General features: G+C 55.0%; 1 protein-coding gene across 1 annotated transcript; it reads right to left on the bottom strand.

Moving 5' to 3' along the window:
* Positions 1-595: 595 nt before the first annotated feature.
* On the bottom strand, positions 596-15,156 carry ADORA2B (adenosine A2b receptor). The gene is made up of 2 exons (XM_040532824.1): positions 14,614-15,156; positions 596-4,187 (listed from the first exon to the last, which is right to left on the bottom strand). The coding sequence occupies exons 1-2, from the start codon at positions 14,940-14,942 to the stop codon at positions 3,494-3,496; spliced, it is 1,023 nt and encodes a 340-aa protein (XP_040388758.1). The 5' UTR covers positions 14,943-15,156; the 3' UTR covers positions 596-3,493.
* Positions 15,157-17,958: the final 2,802 nt, after the last annotated feature.

Below are 17,958 nucleotides of genomic sequence, written 5' to 3'. Positions count from 1 at the left end.
ATGTTTGAACTAATCTGTGGCAATGTGGAGACACAATCAGTCCGGCAGACCTCTGGGTGACCACGGAGCCTCAATAACCGCTCTCACTGTGACTGCCCCCAACCCCTGTCCAGTACCACAAGGTTTTGGGGACTCGGCCTTGCAACGAGTGAGCCTGCAGTGGCTCTTGGCAGCAGGCTGCTCAGGGCAATTTCCAATCCATCGCTGGCAAACCTGTACCAGGGACTGGGGAGGGGATCCCTCAGCACCTCCAGGCTGATGACAGCTGTGTGCTGCGTGGGCCTCGCTTCCGTGCTTACTGTAACACGGGGTCTTTGGAAGAGTCACTGGTGGCTGTGTTTTTAGATCGACCCATTTCAGACAAGCCGGCCACCTCCTGCTGGCAGGCAGGGCAGGGCCGTCCCCATCAGACACGGGCAAAAGCGGCGACTGCTGCTACCCTGCTCCACACAGCAAGTGAGCCTGGAACCGGCTCCTTCCAGCTCCGTGACTTCCATGCTCTGAGACTGGTCTCCTCCCCATGCCCAGTGTGTGGGTTTGTATGATACACCGTGTGAACACAACACCGCACAAAATGATGGGGCACAGGCTGAGCCAGGTTGTGTAGGTGGTAAATTAAGCATTTTGTACGTAAATAACAAAAAGTTAATACAAAATCTGAGCAACATGAGGAAAACACATCCATCCTATGTACATCAGAGCAGTAATGAGTGACAGCTGAACATCCCCAGCTGCACTCTACAGAAAGTTCCTCTGCCATTTTCACTTCACATTTTTATAGAAACTTTCAGAGCTTTTTTTTGAGGAGGGGTGAGAGGGTGTCCTAGTTTTATTTTGCCTTGAAATGACTTTGGCTCAGATCCACGAAGGCACTTAATGTGCCTAAATGCCACGGTGACCCAGGTCATAGTTACCGGCTAACGATCTGATGGCACGTTCACACAAAGGAAATGCCTTGTCTGTATAGAGGAATTCTGGCTCATGAGAGGCATATGGAAGGTAGCAGTAGTGGATGCTGCTCTGCAGTGCTGTCACACACAGGTGAGTGCTCTGGGACCAGCTCTTTGTGTGGCGGTGCTGTGCACTTCAGTCTGTTCTGAGCTGTCCAGAGTTCGGTTCATTTTCGGCGAGCAGGAGGCGAGGGATTGCGTTCTTTGTTGTAAGGATAAATGTGGCTTGCAACCACTTTGCAACACTGCCAGACCTGCAGGTGAAACCCTGCTTGTTTCCAGCCACGATTAACAGAAGGAACATGGCCAAAGATAATACAGAAGGGAAGGAATGAAAGGAGAGCCAAACCCTGCCTAAATGGTGGGAGGCGGCTACATGTGTTAGCTGGACCATGACCAAGGCAGATGCAGCAAAGCTGAGTGGGGATGTTAAAGGAGAAACCCTCTGGACAGTAACTTTGTTCAGATTCATCTTGGAAGTGCCAGGATCTGCGATACCGAGCTGTGGCTGAACTTGGGCATTGCCTAAGCATGTGCTAACCCCACCAGAGCTTCTAACCCCACCGGAGCTCACCGGTGCTTCACCAAGGCCTGGGTCTGGCTATAACGGCTCAGCTGCTGCACACGGTAGTGAAACCCACCACTTCCAGCAACCTGTGTGCGTGGTGGGCCCTAGGGCATACCTGCAGCCTGCAGGTCACGCAGCTGTCACTGCAGATGCTGCAGGAGCAGGATTTCTTCAGATCAGATTTTCAGAGCTGCTTTTCAGCTGATTTGAGGCGGTATTTGTCATCCATGTATGCCAGAGAAATGGAACTTGGGTCTTATATTGCCCCCTCCCTCCTTCTAGTGCAACACAGTTGAAAAAATAGCCACTTTCTGTATGATTCAAGTACAGTTTATCAGGGACAAACTGCTCCAGGCATCACAGTCCGTCCACTGGGCCTGTTCTTCAGGAACTGGATGTGTTTAAATTTCCTTCCCTGTCACCTGGCTCTGAAAGGGCTGCTCCCCACCTCTGGCTCCCTGCATGGCTGAGGAAGGCTGGTGTTCTGGGTTACCACTGAAAACTCCAGCTCCTGTTTGGTGATTTCTGACTCCTTTCCTCACCCCATTCCTCTGTTGTGGAATGGAAATGCCCCGCTAAATAAAAGGCCTCCCAGAAACACCGGGTTGCTGGCAGCAATCTGGAGACGTGGCGCTGGTACTTTAGAAAATACGGCGCTCTTCTTCCCACCTTTGTGTAGCTTTGTGTACCACAGTTACATATTAAATCAGCTGCAGTAATTACTGAGCTGTGGCTGCAGCGTTATTAACTTCCAGCCCAGACTAAGACCGCTCTGCTGCTGAGGGCCTCGCGCTCTGGCAGGCCGGGGCTCTGCGGCTGGCTGCAGCGTCAGGGCCCCGCAGTGCCAGGCCAGCTCCGGCCCCACAGAGCCTGGCCAACACCAGGCCGCGAGTCAAAGCATTCTCTCAAGCAAGTTAGTTCCCTTCCAGTCTCTTCTGCTACTGATGCAGGTCAAGATTAAAAAATAAAAAAATGAAAAATGACAATTAGAGCACTCACAGCTTCTGGGGCTTTTAGGAATCAGGCGAGCCGCAGTACCCAGCTATCACAGCTAAAACCTGCGCTTCTGAAACACTGCAAGTCTGTCAAGTTTTGATGTGGAAGCAAAAAAAAAAAATATAAAGGGGGGGGTTGGGGGGGAGTGTTGCCACAGCTCTTGGAGAGTTTGGACCATGACGGCCAGGGCACATCTGCCTTCTGCATTTTGATAGCAGGAAACAGATTTGAAATAAAACCTGAAGCGTTGGGCTGCACAAGCTAGTATGTCTTGTAGAACAAAGTCATTTAAAGGCAATAAAAGTGCTGTTCTACAGCTTCAGTCAACCCTTTTTCTAAAGTTTTCTCTTTTAGTAAGTAGTGCTTCGATAATGGGACCGGAATACATGGCCAGGTCTGATCTTGTTTCCCCATCAGCACAGCCGCATCTCTCAGAGCCTGGAACACGGATTCAGTTTCACACCAGCAACTGGGCTAAGAAAGACTTTTTCCCATCGGAGAATACTAGCTGCATCAAACAATTGATGGAATAATTAGGGTATTACCAAAGTGCTGTCAAGTATGAACAACCCCAAAACACAACATTATTACTCCTATAACAATAAAGAGATTAAAAAATAATAAAAATAATTAAAATAAAAATCCGAGGACTTGACATGAGCAGCACAATCGGGGAAACACCCCCAGCAGGTGGGTCCTCCACAGTCAGTGTCTGACCTGGAAAGGAAGTACAACGCGATCAGCAGCGCTCACGCAACCTGGCTTTACAGTGGAGGGTGAACTGCACTCAGTCTCCCCAGTCAGGTTATCCCTCTAGGAGGCACTATGTTAATTACAAAAATAAAAAAATACAGCTGCGTAACTGCATAGTGGTCATTTGTGAGCACTCCCGGAGGAGCTGGCTGTAACTGTCACATAGGCACAGGGAGGAGTAGTGTTGGGGACAGGCTGCAACGCCCCGGGAGCAGGCTGTGCAAGGTCAGAGGGTCCCAGGGGCTGCTGGAGTGTTAGCGTTGGTGACAGTCAGGTGCTGCTTGTTGTCAGTGGTGCACTTGGGGAAGTCGTCCGTCTTACAGAGGATCTTGGAAATGATTTTGCGGAAGGTGTAGCGGAAGTCCCTGATCCTGTAGGCATAGATGATGGGGTTGATGACAGAGTTGGCATGCGAGAGGATGATGGCCATGTACATCACCCACTCGGGCTTGGATTTGGAGAACTCCTCATGGAAGTGAGTGATGCAGTTCAAGATATGCAGGGGCAGCCAACAGAAGGCAAAAAGTCCCACAATGATGGCCAGAGACTTGGCTGCGTGGACCTCCTTCTGCAGTGTGGTCCGGGAGTTGCCCATCAGCTCGATCTGATGCAGCTGTTTGCAGGCAACAATAAATATCTTAATGTAGATTCCCAGCATGATGACGAGTGGAAGCAGCACGCAGCCAAAGAAGTTGAAGTACACCATGTAGCTCATAGTCACCACGTTCTCAAAGAGGCACGAGATGAAGCAGCCATGGTGTTCTGCCCCGGAGTCAGGCCCCGTCTCGTTGGTGGAGTTGGGACAACCGCTCATGGCTTTATTCCAGCCCATAAGCGGAGTCAGCCCGATTGCGAAGGACAGGAGCCACAGCACAGCGATGAGGCCTCTTGCCCTCTTCCCAGTCACCAGACTGTTATACCTGCAGCATCGAGATGAGAGCCGAGATAGGGGCATTAATTACATGAGCGCTCGTGACTTCCCTGCAGTTCAAGTCATTGGCATTTTGGCCAACTCCACAAAATCCCCATCCACACCCCCATGGGAACCTCACCTCTGTGATCCCCAAGGGGAAAAAATCTCACCTCTGCTCCACGCCTACGCGAGGTGATTTGGGGAGCTGAGTCACGTACTATTCCCGTGGGCTGCCAGGCACTGCCCTGGCCCGCGAGCATCAGCCCGGTGAGACTTCAGTAGGAGGTTAAGGGCACAGAGTCTTAAAAAAGGCTTTACCATTGCATGAGCCTAAACCACTGACTGCACGGATGGCCAGCACACGACCGTGGAAGACTCACTCCGCAACCAGCACCTGGCTCTCCTGGCTGAGCACCCACCGCCGGGCACGCCACAGCGCGCTGCTGGGCTACGTGAACTTCTGGGCTGACCAATTCCAGCCGAGCCAGTGCTGGCTCCCACTTGTACGCTGTGATGGGCAGCCAAAGGCTTAACCAGCATCGCCCCACGCTCTTACAGCCTCTACGCCACAGGCTACTTGCTTCAACTTGGGCTGCTCTTATGCCTGCAGCAATGCTCGCTTTTACTGCAGATTGCAGCGGTCCAGTAACGTGCTGGCAGTCCCCGTGCTACCTCGTACACCAACGTGGGAAGTACACATGTGTGTGGAAACCATGGATCCTACCAGTTTCCCAAACAGTGCAATTGCTGGCTCACACATGCCAGACTGCAGCCCACGCGAGCTTGTTGTGGCTGGATAACAAACACCCTGGCAGAACTCTGAGCCAGCATCTGCTAATGATGGATTGCTTAGGAGATTTACAAGCTAGGGTTTATGTCTCCATTCTGAGTGGAATGCCAGAACCTCTGGGCTGTTCTCCCTCCTTTCACCTTCCCTGCTTTGTGCACCCTCTGACAGTGCTGATGGGGGCAGCTTCCCTTAGCTCCCAGGGCTGGCATCAGCCTCTGCTGCTGGAGTACGTGACACCGCAGCTGGATGTAAAGACCCAGATTTTAAAGCAAACGCTTTCCTTGGGCTGCTCTTATGAAGAATTTCAGCAAGGGCCAAACTGATGCAGTACAGGGAGACGCAGAGCCCCACACCTCTCTGAACCCCAAGGACTGGGTGCCTGCATGGCCAGGAAAGCCCAGGTGCCCCCAGCCCCCAGACGCCCAGAGAAGCAGGTGGTGCAGGCACCTAGAGAGGGAAGGGACAAGCTGGTCTGGGTGCGATGAGAACAGATGCCAGCATCAAAACACCACTTGGCTCTCGTTTTGGAGATACGAAGAACCCAGCGATTGCCAGAAAGACAACATGAGAAACCCATTCCCGTCCTGCCCGCAGCCAGTTAGCGTCCACTGGCCCACGGACGTGTCCCCCCTTCCCACACCCTCCTTTCACTGCTTGTTTACTCTGGCTTCGCTACCCTGCTCCTCCTTTCCTAAGAACGTTTGTTCTGATTTTCTTCCGGCCCGTGAGGCAGGGGAGGGTTTTTATTCCCACAGAACCACAGCTGTGCATCTGAATCACGCTGGCGTCGCCTCCGTGCGCGCGTGGCCGTCTCCTCCTGGAAGCTGCAGAGGCGGCGGGGCCAGGCTGGGAGGAGAGGCCAGGGGGCTCGTGCCAGCTCCGAGCACCCGGAGGAGGCAGCAACCCAAGGCGCAGGTTTGCTTCTGCACTTCTCTCTCATTATTACTGAGCCTCGCTGCCTCGGATCAGCAATTATCGGTCGGGGCATCAGCAAGGCCAAGCCCTTCACTTTCAGAATGCCGTGCCTGCTGTCAGGAGCCCAACCTGCTCTGGGGCTGTGGAGCCTGGAAACTTTAAGATGGGATTCGGAGCAGGATCCCAGCAATCTTGGCAAAGTCGGAGCCTCGAGCTACTGCTGGCCTTGGCCAGGCTGAGTCAGTGCTGCAGAGAGGACCAGGGACCGCTCCTGACCTTTACGGCTCTGCACGTGGGAAGAAAAAAATGTGGCCATGGGAGCCCACAAGCCATCTCAGGCTCCCCGGCTTGTGCTGTTCACTCTTAGCTGACCGCTTTTGTTGCTGCTCCGCAGCCTCAGTCCCGTCACATTACAAAAACCATTGCAGCAGCCATGGAAAATGCAAAAGCGAGCCCAGCTCAGAAAGAGAAAGTGAAGGAGTCGAGGCTTTGTCTCGCCGGAGGCTCTGCGCAGCTGAACCAAGAGGCACAGCCCTGTGTGGGCAACACGGCGCAGAGCAGCCATGGCTCAGCCGCATCCTGCACCAGTGACAATGGTGCTGCCTCTTGCTGAAAGCACATGGCCCCAGAAAGGCTTTTTTCCTTTTTTTTTTTTTTTTTTTCCTGGTCCCCTCTGGAAAGATAGGGCCCAGCTCGCAGGTTTGCAGAACCAACTGAGAAGCCACTTAGCTTCCCGGTGCCTGTAATGGAGGCCTGTTCATTCTCACTGCTCACTCTTCCCTCGCATGCAGAAGAGGAGTGAGCTGGGATCGAGGTGAAGCAGGAGCCCCCCTCGGTGAGAAGGAAGAGATGGAAAAACGTGCCGTGCCACACCACGCGTGCCTCCAGCAGTGGGTCCATCACAGGTGGATCACGGCCGCTGTGCAGGCTGACTGGAGGCTTCTGGTGGTGGCGAAGGCCCTGCAAAAGCTGCTCACTGAGAGGAGGCCCACATGAAGCCAGGGACAGTTCGGCGTTCTAAAAGTGTTGGCTAATTACCCTCTTATTACAGCTATGTGGTGAGAAACTGCCCGCATTGAGTTAGCAGAAGCTAACCGTGCACTTAAAGGCGTGCAAAGCCACCACGCGGAGCCACCGCCACAAAGCAGCGGCAAAAAACCCTCCTCCCTGAGCACGTGGAGCTGTGAGGAACCAACACATTGTCACAGCTCACAATGCGCCAGAAAACCACTCCTTCACTCTTTCAGGCTTAATGTTATCAGGCAAGAAACTGTTAAAGTAAATTTACTCACCTAAGTCCGCTCAATTAATGCACAACAAATATTGAATCTCCTCTGTGTTTCTGCTTAGAGGCTTCAAATGTTGCTTTAGTGTAAATAACAGCTGAATATTTAAAAATGATTTATTGAGATGAAATAACCTGGTGATGCATTAGTTCCTTTTACACAGCCTGGCAAAGTCTCTTTACTGGCATAATCATCGCCAAACAGCTAATTATCTCAGCTCCCACCCAGTGGAGAGGCTGCAGAAGCACCGATGCCATCCCCAGCCACCGGCGCTGTGCTGTGATCACAAAGAGAGTCAAGTTTCTGTTTTTCCGACAAAAATAGCGATGCACTGGCTGTCAGTTAGCAGCCACGCAGCCCACGTTGTGCTGGACCAAATATTTCCCAGGGAGGCTGGAGGAGAGGTCCCCTGAGCTGGCCGCGGGCTGGAGGTAGCAGCCTTCCCTCGGCATCGTCTCTGCTTGGTAGGATGTTCGAGGTTTTGCGGGGTTTCTTCCCCCCGGCAGCTCTCACTGCACTCCCAACGCTGTTTGCTAGAGCTGGCCACGCCAGGACACCCCGGCAGGCACTGCCGAGCACAGCTGGGTGGCAGGGATGGGGCTTGGGTGCTGTGCGGAGGCACCGAGTCCTGTCCTGCACGTACCTGGCATCTCCCCCGTGAGCTCCTGCAGTGTCCCCACCCCGAGATCACCCAAGCAGCGCCGCTGCTGTCCAACCAGGAGCAGCCAGGGCATAATTCAGCATTTGGGGGCATGAGATTGGGGCCACAAGGCAGCAGCGACCTGGGGGAACAGTCCCAAAGGGGCTGTACCCAGCCCAGGAGGAGGCGGTCAGGAAGCCGTGGTGCCACAGCCTTTCCCCATCCTCTGCTACTGGAGACACAAAAATGAGCTCCAGAACCTCCTGGAGCTCACCTGGGGGAGCCAGCAGCGTCCCAGCCGTGTCCTGGCACCTTCAGAGCCTCTGGGGTTGTATTTTGGGGCAGGCAGGCCCTGGCTCCCTCCCCGTTTCGCCCCATGCCCAGCGTGCCGGATGCAGGGAGCCGAGCAGACAGGGAGCTCGCAGCACTTGCACTCCGCAGGTGCTCTGCTACAAACAAGCAGCGATAATTTATAGGTTTCTATTTTAAGGGTGAAGAAAAAAAAAAATACAGACACCTCCATTCACAAGGGGAGAGAGCCGTTTGGCTGCCAAGCATTGTATCGTTGTCATCTACTTGCAGCTGTACTTTTCATCATGCTCCTTTTTTTTTTTTTTCTTTTTTCCTTTTTCTTTCTTTTCAGTGTAACGACACAAACTGCGCACCAGTGCTGCCGCTCCGTTTGCTCCACGCACAGCCGCGGAGCAGACATCACATATTAGACGAAATATCCTGGCAGGACATTTTAAATGAATCACAAATTGCACCTTAGAGAGTAAGAAAGAAAGAAAGAAAGAAAGAAAAAAAAAAAAAAAGGCAAAAGCTGCGCTGTCTCCCCAGGAAGGAGTTGGCGGCGAGAGTGAGAAATCTGATTAGTGGCTACAGCGCGGGCTGAGGAAGCAGGACATCTGCGTGCGGCCGCGGCCAGTCGCAGACAAATCGCTTCCTCCCTGCATCTGCCCCCGTTGTGCGCATGGGGAGGCAGCGGCGGCCCCCGTGTGCTCCCCGCCTCCTGCCCTTCCTGCCGGGGGCACGGAGCCGGGGGGGGGGCACAGCGAAGGTGAGCCCGGTGGGCACCTGGTGGGGTTGGAGGTGTCTCAGCATCGCCCGTTCCCGGCTGCCACCCTCGGTGCTTTGTGTGCTCGGGGGAGGGCCAGGTGGCAGACCCCCAAGTCGCTCTTCACGGACAGGTGTTGAAGCCCTTCCAAAAGCCCCCAAACCACCGCGCTCCTCACCCAGCAGGGCACCACGCCGCAGAGCCCCTGCAGCCCTGGCAGGTCAGCACGAGGCGTAAATGTGATGGGGGAGAGCGAGGATGTGGCCATCGCCCGGTCCTACATGTCACCTTGTTCCTCACAGAGCCCGAGCCACGCGGGTCCAGCAGCTCCCGCTGGACCTGGCTGTGGTGCTCAACACCCGAGTGCTTTCCCAGCACCAAACCGGTGCTCACAGAGCACCAAAGGGCACTGGCGGTGCCACGGGCACACCCAAGGGATGTGCTCGCGGGTTATTTGTGGCTCATGCCAGGCCTGATGTCCTCAGGAGGCTTAGGGAGATAATCCCCTCTTCGGTGTGTGCGAATTCCCTGAACCAAGCCGTGAGAGCAGAACGGGGAGGGGGCAGCTCCGCACATCTGCAGGCACAGCTGGTGTCACCGACCCTGGCATCCTGCCGAAGCTGTGCCAACGCACGGCAGCAGCAGCCTCAGCACCCTCTGCCGAGGGCCAGGGCAGGACGGTCCTAAAAGACTCAGTTTTACAGTGTGTGCTCATTGCCACGACGAACCGCAAACTCATAATAAAAGAGGTCTTACCTCTGTAGCAAAAATTCTGCCAGATTTTCTGCTTTTTTTCCATTTAAAAAATAACATACTTTTTTTTTTTTTCCTTCTCCTTTTTTACAGGATGACCTGACTGAACCAGAAAAAAGCCCCGAACCCCAGAGCTCTGGGTCCTGGTTCAGCCCAAGGTCCGTGCCCCGAGCCGACCCCTGGAAGCAGCTGCGTGCTCCTCTCCCCGACATCCCTGCTGCCCCTGCAGGAGTTGCAGAGCTCCCAGGGACAATTAACATCCTGCCGGGATTTTTGCTCTTTGCCAGGGAGGGAAGTGGCCCCTGAGATATGGGAAAAGTATAAAAATTTGGGACATGCATATTTAGGAAATCGGACTGCTGACACCTAAAAATAACTGCTGCTTCCCGCTTCCAGTTTACGACCGTAAGAGCGATTAGCACCGATGTTTTTTGTACTCAGAGAGGCTGCATCCGGAGGCAGCTGCGATGCCCAGCATTAGCTGGTGCCTGCCCCAGCCCCAAACCCCAATGCCTCAAGCACCAAAAACTCCCGAAAGTCATGTCAGTCTCATTGCTTAGGCAGACGCCAGCCCTGCCCATGGTGCTGGGCATGTTTTCTGGGTTTGCTGAGCACTGAGTTAATAAATCGGTGCTAACCTCACGCCGACGGTGCTGCTTGGGGCCTCGGGGTTGGGCACCACGCGTGTGAGCTGCACGCAAACATCAGGACATGCGTGTGAGTCCAGACAAAGGGTAGTGCAAGGATTTCCCCTCCAGAAAGGAAACGAAGTGAGGGCAGAAGGAAGAGCAGCTGCAACTCTGACGCTGGGGCCCGGCAGGCACACAGAAATGGCAGAGGAAGGCCGATGCTCTGCAGAGGATTTTCTCTCCTCCCCAGGGCTCCAGCCCTACCTCCCCATGACTGCTCACCTGTTTGCTCGGCTGAGGAACAAGCCGAAGGGAACTGGGGAACAATTCCTGCAGGGCAGCAGCCTTCCCGAGGGGAGCAGCTCGGCGGGGAGCTGGCCTGTTGCAGCGGCAGACGCAGGGCAGCGCAGCGGCACGGGGCGCCCGTGATCGAGGTGAGGATGCCCCGGCGGCAGGAGACGAGGCGAGGGCACCCAGCGTGACGTTGGGCAGGGTTTTTCACTCTGCTTTGGCACTCCAAATACAGATATTCCCCCGTCTCGCCCCAATTCCTTACACATTTGTTCCAGGCTCTTACCCCTACCTCCAACAATGAGCCGCGCCAAAGGATTTTGGTCGAAGCGACTAGAAGGGAACGGTTTTATTCCACCTACAAATCTTCTTTGGCTCGCAGCGGCGAGGCTGTGGGGTGAAATCCAGCCCTGGGGAACGCTGCAGAGCAAAATCTTAGCCCCGTTCCCGTGCCAGATGCTCTGTGGGGTGGATTTGCTGCTGCTGAGACACTGCTGCCTGGCCCCGATACTCTGCTTGCAGCAAGCGCGGCGGGGAAGGGAGCGTTTGTTCGGGGGCTAAGGTGGGAGCAGAGAGCTTATTTATATTTATATATATATTTATATCTATATCTATATTTATATTTACATATCTAAAGCACCTATCACCATACTGATAAACACCCTTTGGAACCACTCTGATGGCAGGGGTAAGAACAGGAGTTGGCCTGTTGGTACCTCAGCACTTCTGCTTCCAACCAAATTAAAAAAAAAAAAAAAGCCACAAGACTTTTGCCCCAGGACGGGTGCCGTGTGTTCACAGTGGCACTGACTGGTGCAGGGCAGCAAGGTATGGGCAGGATGAGGCCAGGAGCTGTGTCCTGGAGCTGGGAAGGGGCTGGGAAGGGGCTGGGAGCCGCAGGCACAGGCTGGACCTGGGCAGGAGGGGGGTGCCCCAGCAAATAGTATATTTGTCAAACCCAAACCCAAACAAAAAAACGGGTTTCAAGGGACAGAAAGAATTCACGACTTCGTGGCCAAATTCAGCAAATATTTTTAGCCAGGCGAGGGAGGGTTCCAAAACACCACTTTGAGATTTTATACAATATTTGTTGTGCTCTTCGCTAGCTGGGGACTCATTAGTTCCTTCCCAGCCAGGATGCCTCCGTTTCTAAAAGCAGCAGCTGCAGGAAGGGTTAAGCAGCTCAGCAGCAACCTGCCAGGCCGGTCAGGATTGCTGTGTTTCACTGAAGCTTCCAAACCTCGCTGCTTCGATTTGACTGAAACAATTTGCCTCTTCCCCCGTGGGATTTTTGGGTTCAGCCACAGAACTGAAAAATCCATTATTAGCCTGGCTGCAATGCAAACTGCTGCACCGCCTGCAGGCCTGCCCTGCCCGTGTGCTTAAATATCCCTTAAATAACAAGAAATAATATGGCAGGCTCCACCCTCAGTGTCCCTGCATGGGTTTCCAGAGGGAGCCACGGTGCACGGGACGCAGGCTGCAGGCTGGGTACAAATCATTAAACGCTCGGTGCCGTGTGGCCCGTTACTGGTCCCTGCACTGGTCTCCAGAAGGAATTTTTTAGTGCAAAAGAAACTTTTCCTACAGCCATCGCTCCCACCAGCAGATCGCCAGCCTTCGCTTTCCGCAGCCCAAGTCTCCCGCTGGGAACAGCGCCTGCAGCCTCCGAGGGCAGCAGCGGGGCCGGATCCTGCCCGCACCACGGGCAGTGCTGGGACAGGCTGGGCACGGGGCTGCTGCTGAGGCTGCCCCAAAAACCCCGGGCTGGAAAACCCGAGCGTGGCAGGGAAGTGTTTCGCCAGCAGAGTTTTATAACATCCTCCCCCCAGCCTCCTGTGTCCTCTTTTGATGCTGGCTGTACAAACAAGAAGCCTTTCGGTGCCAGTCCCTAAGCCTCCTGCTGCTGAAGCAATGGCCTGTCCCGGCCTTTCCAAGAGGTTTTCCTTGCTGCTCACCCCAGGAGCAACGAAACGCGCCTCGGTGCCAAGGCGAAGCTTATTCCAAACCTCGCACCTTGGAGCAGACTAGGATGGGAGTCCTGGATGGCGATTTACAGCCGAAGGGCTGGACGTGTCCGGCTAGGAGGCAGTCACAGGAATATATATAGATGCACAGAGCAGATGTCCGTGCCAAGGGAATACAGGATTTAGCCTAAGACGGGGTGAAAAAACAGCGCTGGGAAAGTATTTGAGCAAGGCAACCCCCCTGGGGCTTCAGCCCACGCAGGTGCACGGACTGACCTAACGGAGAGTCCAGCAAACCTGCTAGAAAGCCGTGTCAAAAGAGTGGAGGAAACACTTGCTGCTTTGTCGGTTGTCAAACCACTTCCCCTCTGCGTACGTTCGAGCGATCCCTCAAAGCGCCCTGACCTGCCGCTCTCATACAGATTCCAGCGAAGCAGAAACCCCGCTCACAGGGCTCCGCTGCCGAGCACTGCAAAAAGCGTTGGTGGTACAAAGAGGGAAGTCGCGGCTAACAGCCCGAGCCCGACACCGTGCTGGCGGTGGGTGGTGTGATTAAACTGAGAACTAAAAAATCCAAACTGCTCTGGAGCTGCTGCTGTGCCACTGGACCCCATCCCGAGAAAGCCCCAGAGCACACAAACGGAGCAGGTGGCGAGGAATTATCCAAGCCGGGGCCAGTGCCGGCGGCTGGGAAGGATTTATAGGACAGCAGCCGCTTGGATATTGCCTGCTGCTGCCCGCCCGGCGCAGGGCTCAGCCCCGCTCCCCCTCGCTCCGCGCCCCAAGGAATTCCCAGGTCCCACGACACTCGCCCCGCTCAGCACCGCGCGTTTCCATTCCCCGGCTGTATCGTCTGCCCGGTGCCTGAGCAATATCTGCCCAATGCATGGGACTTACAAGGTGCCGGGATAGCGTGAGCGGGTGGGGTTTTTAAGTCGTTTTAGGAAGAATTTATTGCTTAAGCAAGGAGACGCCAGAGCCAAGCAGAACCTGGGGAAGCTGCAGCCCCCGCAGTTCAGCCGGGGTCCCCGCTCCGAGGCTGCCCTGAGCCCCCCAGACTCTGCTTGTGGCTGCTCCCCGCAATGCCAGACCCCCCCCCCCGGGGGCTCCATCGACGCACAGTTCCCGGGGAGGGACATCAGAGACAAGGAGAGACCAGATTAACAGATTCAGGTCATTTGTAATGCAAAACCTGGGGGTTTGGTGCACTTAAGGAAGCTGCTGCACCTACTCGCTGTGAAAGTGCCTGTAAAATATATTTAATGCACTCATCCCAGTATAACACAGCGTCCTGTGAATTAGAAGGAAGGCAGCGAAAATTCTGGATGAAAGCCTGAACTGTAAACTTGTGCAAACTGAGGTGTGAATCCTTTCTCCTTCCCTCTCCCCGTCACCGTGTATGCACAGAGCTGACACCTGACATTTACCGAGGTATGCACCCGCTCGTGGCACGCACTCAGAAGGAAAAGGTGTGCATGCGAGCTGGGAAATACAGCACTTGTAAATGCAACAAAACGCACTTTCAGTCCATTTATCATATCTATAAACTGGAGGACTGCCTAGTCAGGCTCTTCTCTGAGTCGAAAACTTGAATTATGCCCAATGTCACATTAAAACCCCTTTAAGATGACTTTCAGCCTCCCTGAAAGTATCACAACCCGAGCTCAGTGGGACAAGGGCTCTCACAGAACAGCCTGCACAACTCTTTCTCTCATGGGCAGGGAAGTAGGAGAAAGAGTGGTTGCTCTTGTATTCATTTATCTGGGAGATGCCCCGAGCCCCAGTAATGGAGGCTGTATAAATACCTACATAGATTAGCTCGACCTGTCCCAGGCTCACTCCTGCATCACTGCGTAGCCTCTGCAGGAAGCCACCGACCCTCCCAAGACAAATAGCCTCAAGACACTGAGCTCCCAAGTAGATCTTTAAGCAAGAGGCAGGACGCTGGGAACCTGATCCCAGTCCTGCAGCAAGTACAAAACTGCTGATATCTTCATTATTGCCACCTGCGAGCAGCAAACCTCACGGCACCGCTAGAGACGGGACGTTGCAGGGAAAGGCACAGCCCTGGTGGTCAGGGGACGGGGCTGCCTCACGTCTCTTACCTCAGCGGGATCTTGATGGCCAGGTATCTGTCGATGGCCACCGCCAGCAAGCTGAAGATGGAGCTTTGGGTCAGCACCAGCACGAAGCAGGCGAAGAAGAGGCAGCTGTGAAAATCCACCTGGAAGCCGATGCTGATGGTGATGGCGAAGGGGATGGCCAGCAAGCCCACGGCGATATCGGCCACGGCCAGCGACACCAGGAAATAGTTGGTGGCGTTCTTCAACGTGCTGTTGATGGCCACGGCCCAGCACACGAGCACGTTGCCGGCGATGGACAGCACGGCGATGATGAGCTCCAGCACGATGTAGGTGGTTTTCAGAGTGTCCATGGCGAGGAGCCGCGACCCTTCACCGCGACGAGGTGCTCGCCCCGGGGCTCGCGGCTACCAAGAGGCCACGGGGCAGCGCTTCCCGCAGAGAACCACCCATCGGGGGCCTCCCCGCAGCCTCCCCCCGGCTCCCGGGGGGCCGGAGGGGCGCGGCGAGCCCCGGCCCGCAGCCCCCCGCCGCCGCCGCCGCCCGCAGCGCCCGGCCCCGGGGGGGCATCCGCGGCCTCCGGGAGCTCCGCGGGGACGCGCTCAGCGCCCGCCCGCCCCCGAGGCCGCCCCCATCGGCGGGGACGGGGCTTGGACGGCACCGAGCGGACGGGAGCGGCCCCCGCTGCCCGCCGGGGGATGCTCCGCAGCCCGGCCGCTCCGCGCGGCGAGCTCCGGCTTTTTGTGCCCATGGGGAGAGCGGGGCGGGGAGTGCGCGGCGAGGCCGCGATTGGACGGGGAGGGCCGGTCCCGGTGCCCGCAGCCCCCCCGCAAACCGGCCCCGGTCCCCCCACCCCTTCCCGCAGCCCCGGTCCCGGTTTTGGGGTTCGGGGAGCGGCGGGCGCGGAGCTGGCCCCGGCCCCCGGCGAGGGCTGGGGATTGCCACAGAGCGTTGGGACACCGCCGGGGGGGGGGGGGGGGATTGCCACACCGAGAAAAGTCCCCCCCGGGCCGGCCCACGAAAGCAAGGCGGCTGTTTCATAAAATCCTGACGGCCGCCCGTGGCACCGCGTAACGTTTCCTGGCGTAACGAGATGGCAAAACGCCGTGGATCAGCACGAGCTGGCTGCTAGCCACGGGGCTAGCGTGGTCAGGGTGAGTTCTGCGGGGTCTGGAAAGAATTAAACCCTGATGCAGACACTAAAAAAGGGGGTTCCGCAGCGGCGGATCTTAAAACCAGCAGTGAATTTGGAAATAAATTATAATTCAATAGCTACTTACCTCTCGGTCACACCTTTCGTGCGTTATATTGTGTTCGCCATCCAAACCCGAGCAGATCAGAGGCTGAGCATCACAGCGGTTTTGTGGCATCCAGCAGTGCTAAATAATCCAGGGCAGAAACTGGAAAATAACCCAGACAGGCATGCTAACAATCCCCCCTTCCTGTAGCAAACAGAAAGTACAAGAAACTGCTGTTGCTTTTTAGAACAAACTTTGAATTAAAAACCTGTGCAAGGGAAAGCTTTCTGGGGATCCAAAGCTAAGGCAGAGCAAAAACACATGGGAAAAGTAATACATAAATACTTTTTGTGGACCTGGAGTAAACAGAAACACTCCCAAGGACTAGAAATGCTTTGGATCAGGCTGATAGGAGGGCAAACTGCTGGTTTGTACCGAGTGAAGCCATTTTCTCCAGGGCGGGCAGCTCAGAAGCAGAATGCTTCAGGACAACTGGGATGCTAAAGGAAAGCCACATCCGTGGCACACTTAATTCAACAGGAACGTACAGCAAGGTTCCCTTTGCTCCTCTTCGGTAAAAGGATCTGCCTTTGGGGGTGTCGCTGCCCCTTGCCCCCCCACCTGCCACCTGTGCACTTCACACCCTGCAAGCTGCCCGCAGGGAGGGGACCACCTCGCACCGCAGCACCCGGGGCACGCACACGCTGCGGTGCCTCCAGCCCCGGTGCCTGCCCGGTGCCGCACGTGGAGGCAACGGCGGAGCTCTGCGGAGCCCCGGGGCGGCTGCTCCTGCCTTCTCAGCCCTGCCTGGATCCTCAACTTGCCTGCACTGGTTTGGTGTATTTATTATTTTGGGATGAGTGGAGCTCCCATCATGCAGGGCCTGTTAGGATCGTGTAAGCGGAGGTAAACAATGATGGAAAGGCACTTTTTACCCCAAAGTGATGGATTTACATCAGGGTTTTTACACATTGTTTTCCTAGGTCTAAAACATGTGCCAACAGAAGCCTTTTGCTGCTTTATGGCACTTCGGCACCATGTGAATGAACTTTGCAGAGGATATGTTTCATTAGAGAAGAATCTGCTGTTGTGATCATGGAAGTAGGTTTTACAGGTTGAGGCCATGGAAATTTTGGTTTACGAAGTCAGACATGAGCAGAGAAATAATCTATTTCAGCTTTTGATGAATAGCTCGTTCTGGACAAGGTCTGTCTCTGAGACAGGCAGTAAGGCACTGCAAACACTATGGATTTTGCATTATGCTGAGATTCATGGCTCTGCAAAGCACAGGCACCTTTGCCAAGGTCCGGTGGTTTATTTCGGCATTAACTGAAGCAGCTGAACTCATTCCGAATTCGACTTAGCTGCCAGTGTAGGCAAGGAGCAGTGTGCTCACTCTGCTGTACCACGCATGGTTAAAACCTGCTGGCAGTTAGAGCAGGAGGAGCCCGGCCCTAGGTCCCAGCCAGAAATACGGAGCCTGCCCTCCGGCTGCGTTCTTTGAGCCCTGCTTTAAATTGTGTGCCATTGTACAGCCTGCCATTAAACATCACCTGTGTGTGCCAACCTTGTAAAGCAATCATCGGGGAAGGCGTTGTGAAACTCTGCACTCCCTGCGGCTCTGAGGATGCTGAGTCCCGAGGTGACAACATGCGTGGCTGTATTCTGCCGGCTGTAAATGAGCAAGGACGTCACGCACTCAGCAAGGTAAATATAGTCCAAAGCAGCTTGTGGAATCCATTCAAGAAGTGGAACACAATAATAACATGGCAACAGGTCATCGGAGCACTGTTTGGTGCGAAGATGTCACATACGGTGACAAATGAGTCATCATTACTATTATTTTCCGGGTTTTTATGTTACGCTAGGGATTTGCCTCTCAGCACTCTTGGAGGAAACAACACCAGCCCCGACCTGCTTCTTTCAAGTGTAAGGACTCATCTGGCTCCTTTGTTCGGAGGGAAACAGATTTAAACAGCTCCCACGTGGTGGACAGCGATACGGTGGGGGGCAGGATCGGCACCCTGGCGCGGCCATAGCCCGCAGCTCTGCTTTGGCAGAAGCCCTCCAACCTCGTACGTGCTGTTCCTCTGTCGCTGCAGTCCCTGGGGGAACAGAGCTGCCGCTTTGG

Source organism: Cygnus olor, chromosome 20 (genome assembly GCF_009769625.2).
Source record: "Cygnus olor isolate bCygOlo1 chromosome 20, bCygOlo1.pri.v2, whole genome shotgun sequence".
NCBI classification, from domain to species: Eukaryota; Metazoa; Chordata; class Aves; order Anseriformes; family Anatidae; genus Cygnus; species Cygnus olor.
The sequence above is the reverse complement of the archived record's forward strand: the minus strand, read 5'-3'. Positions and strand labels throughout refer to the sequence as shown.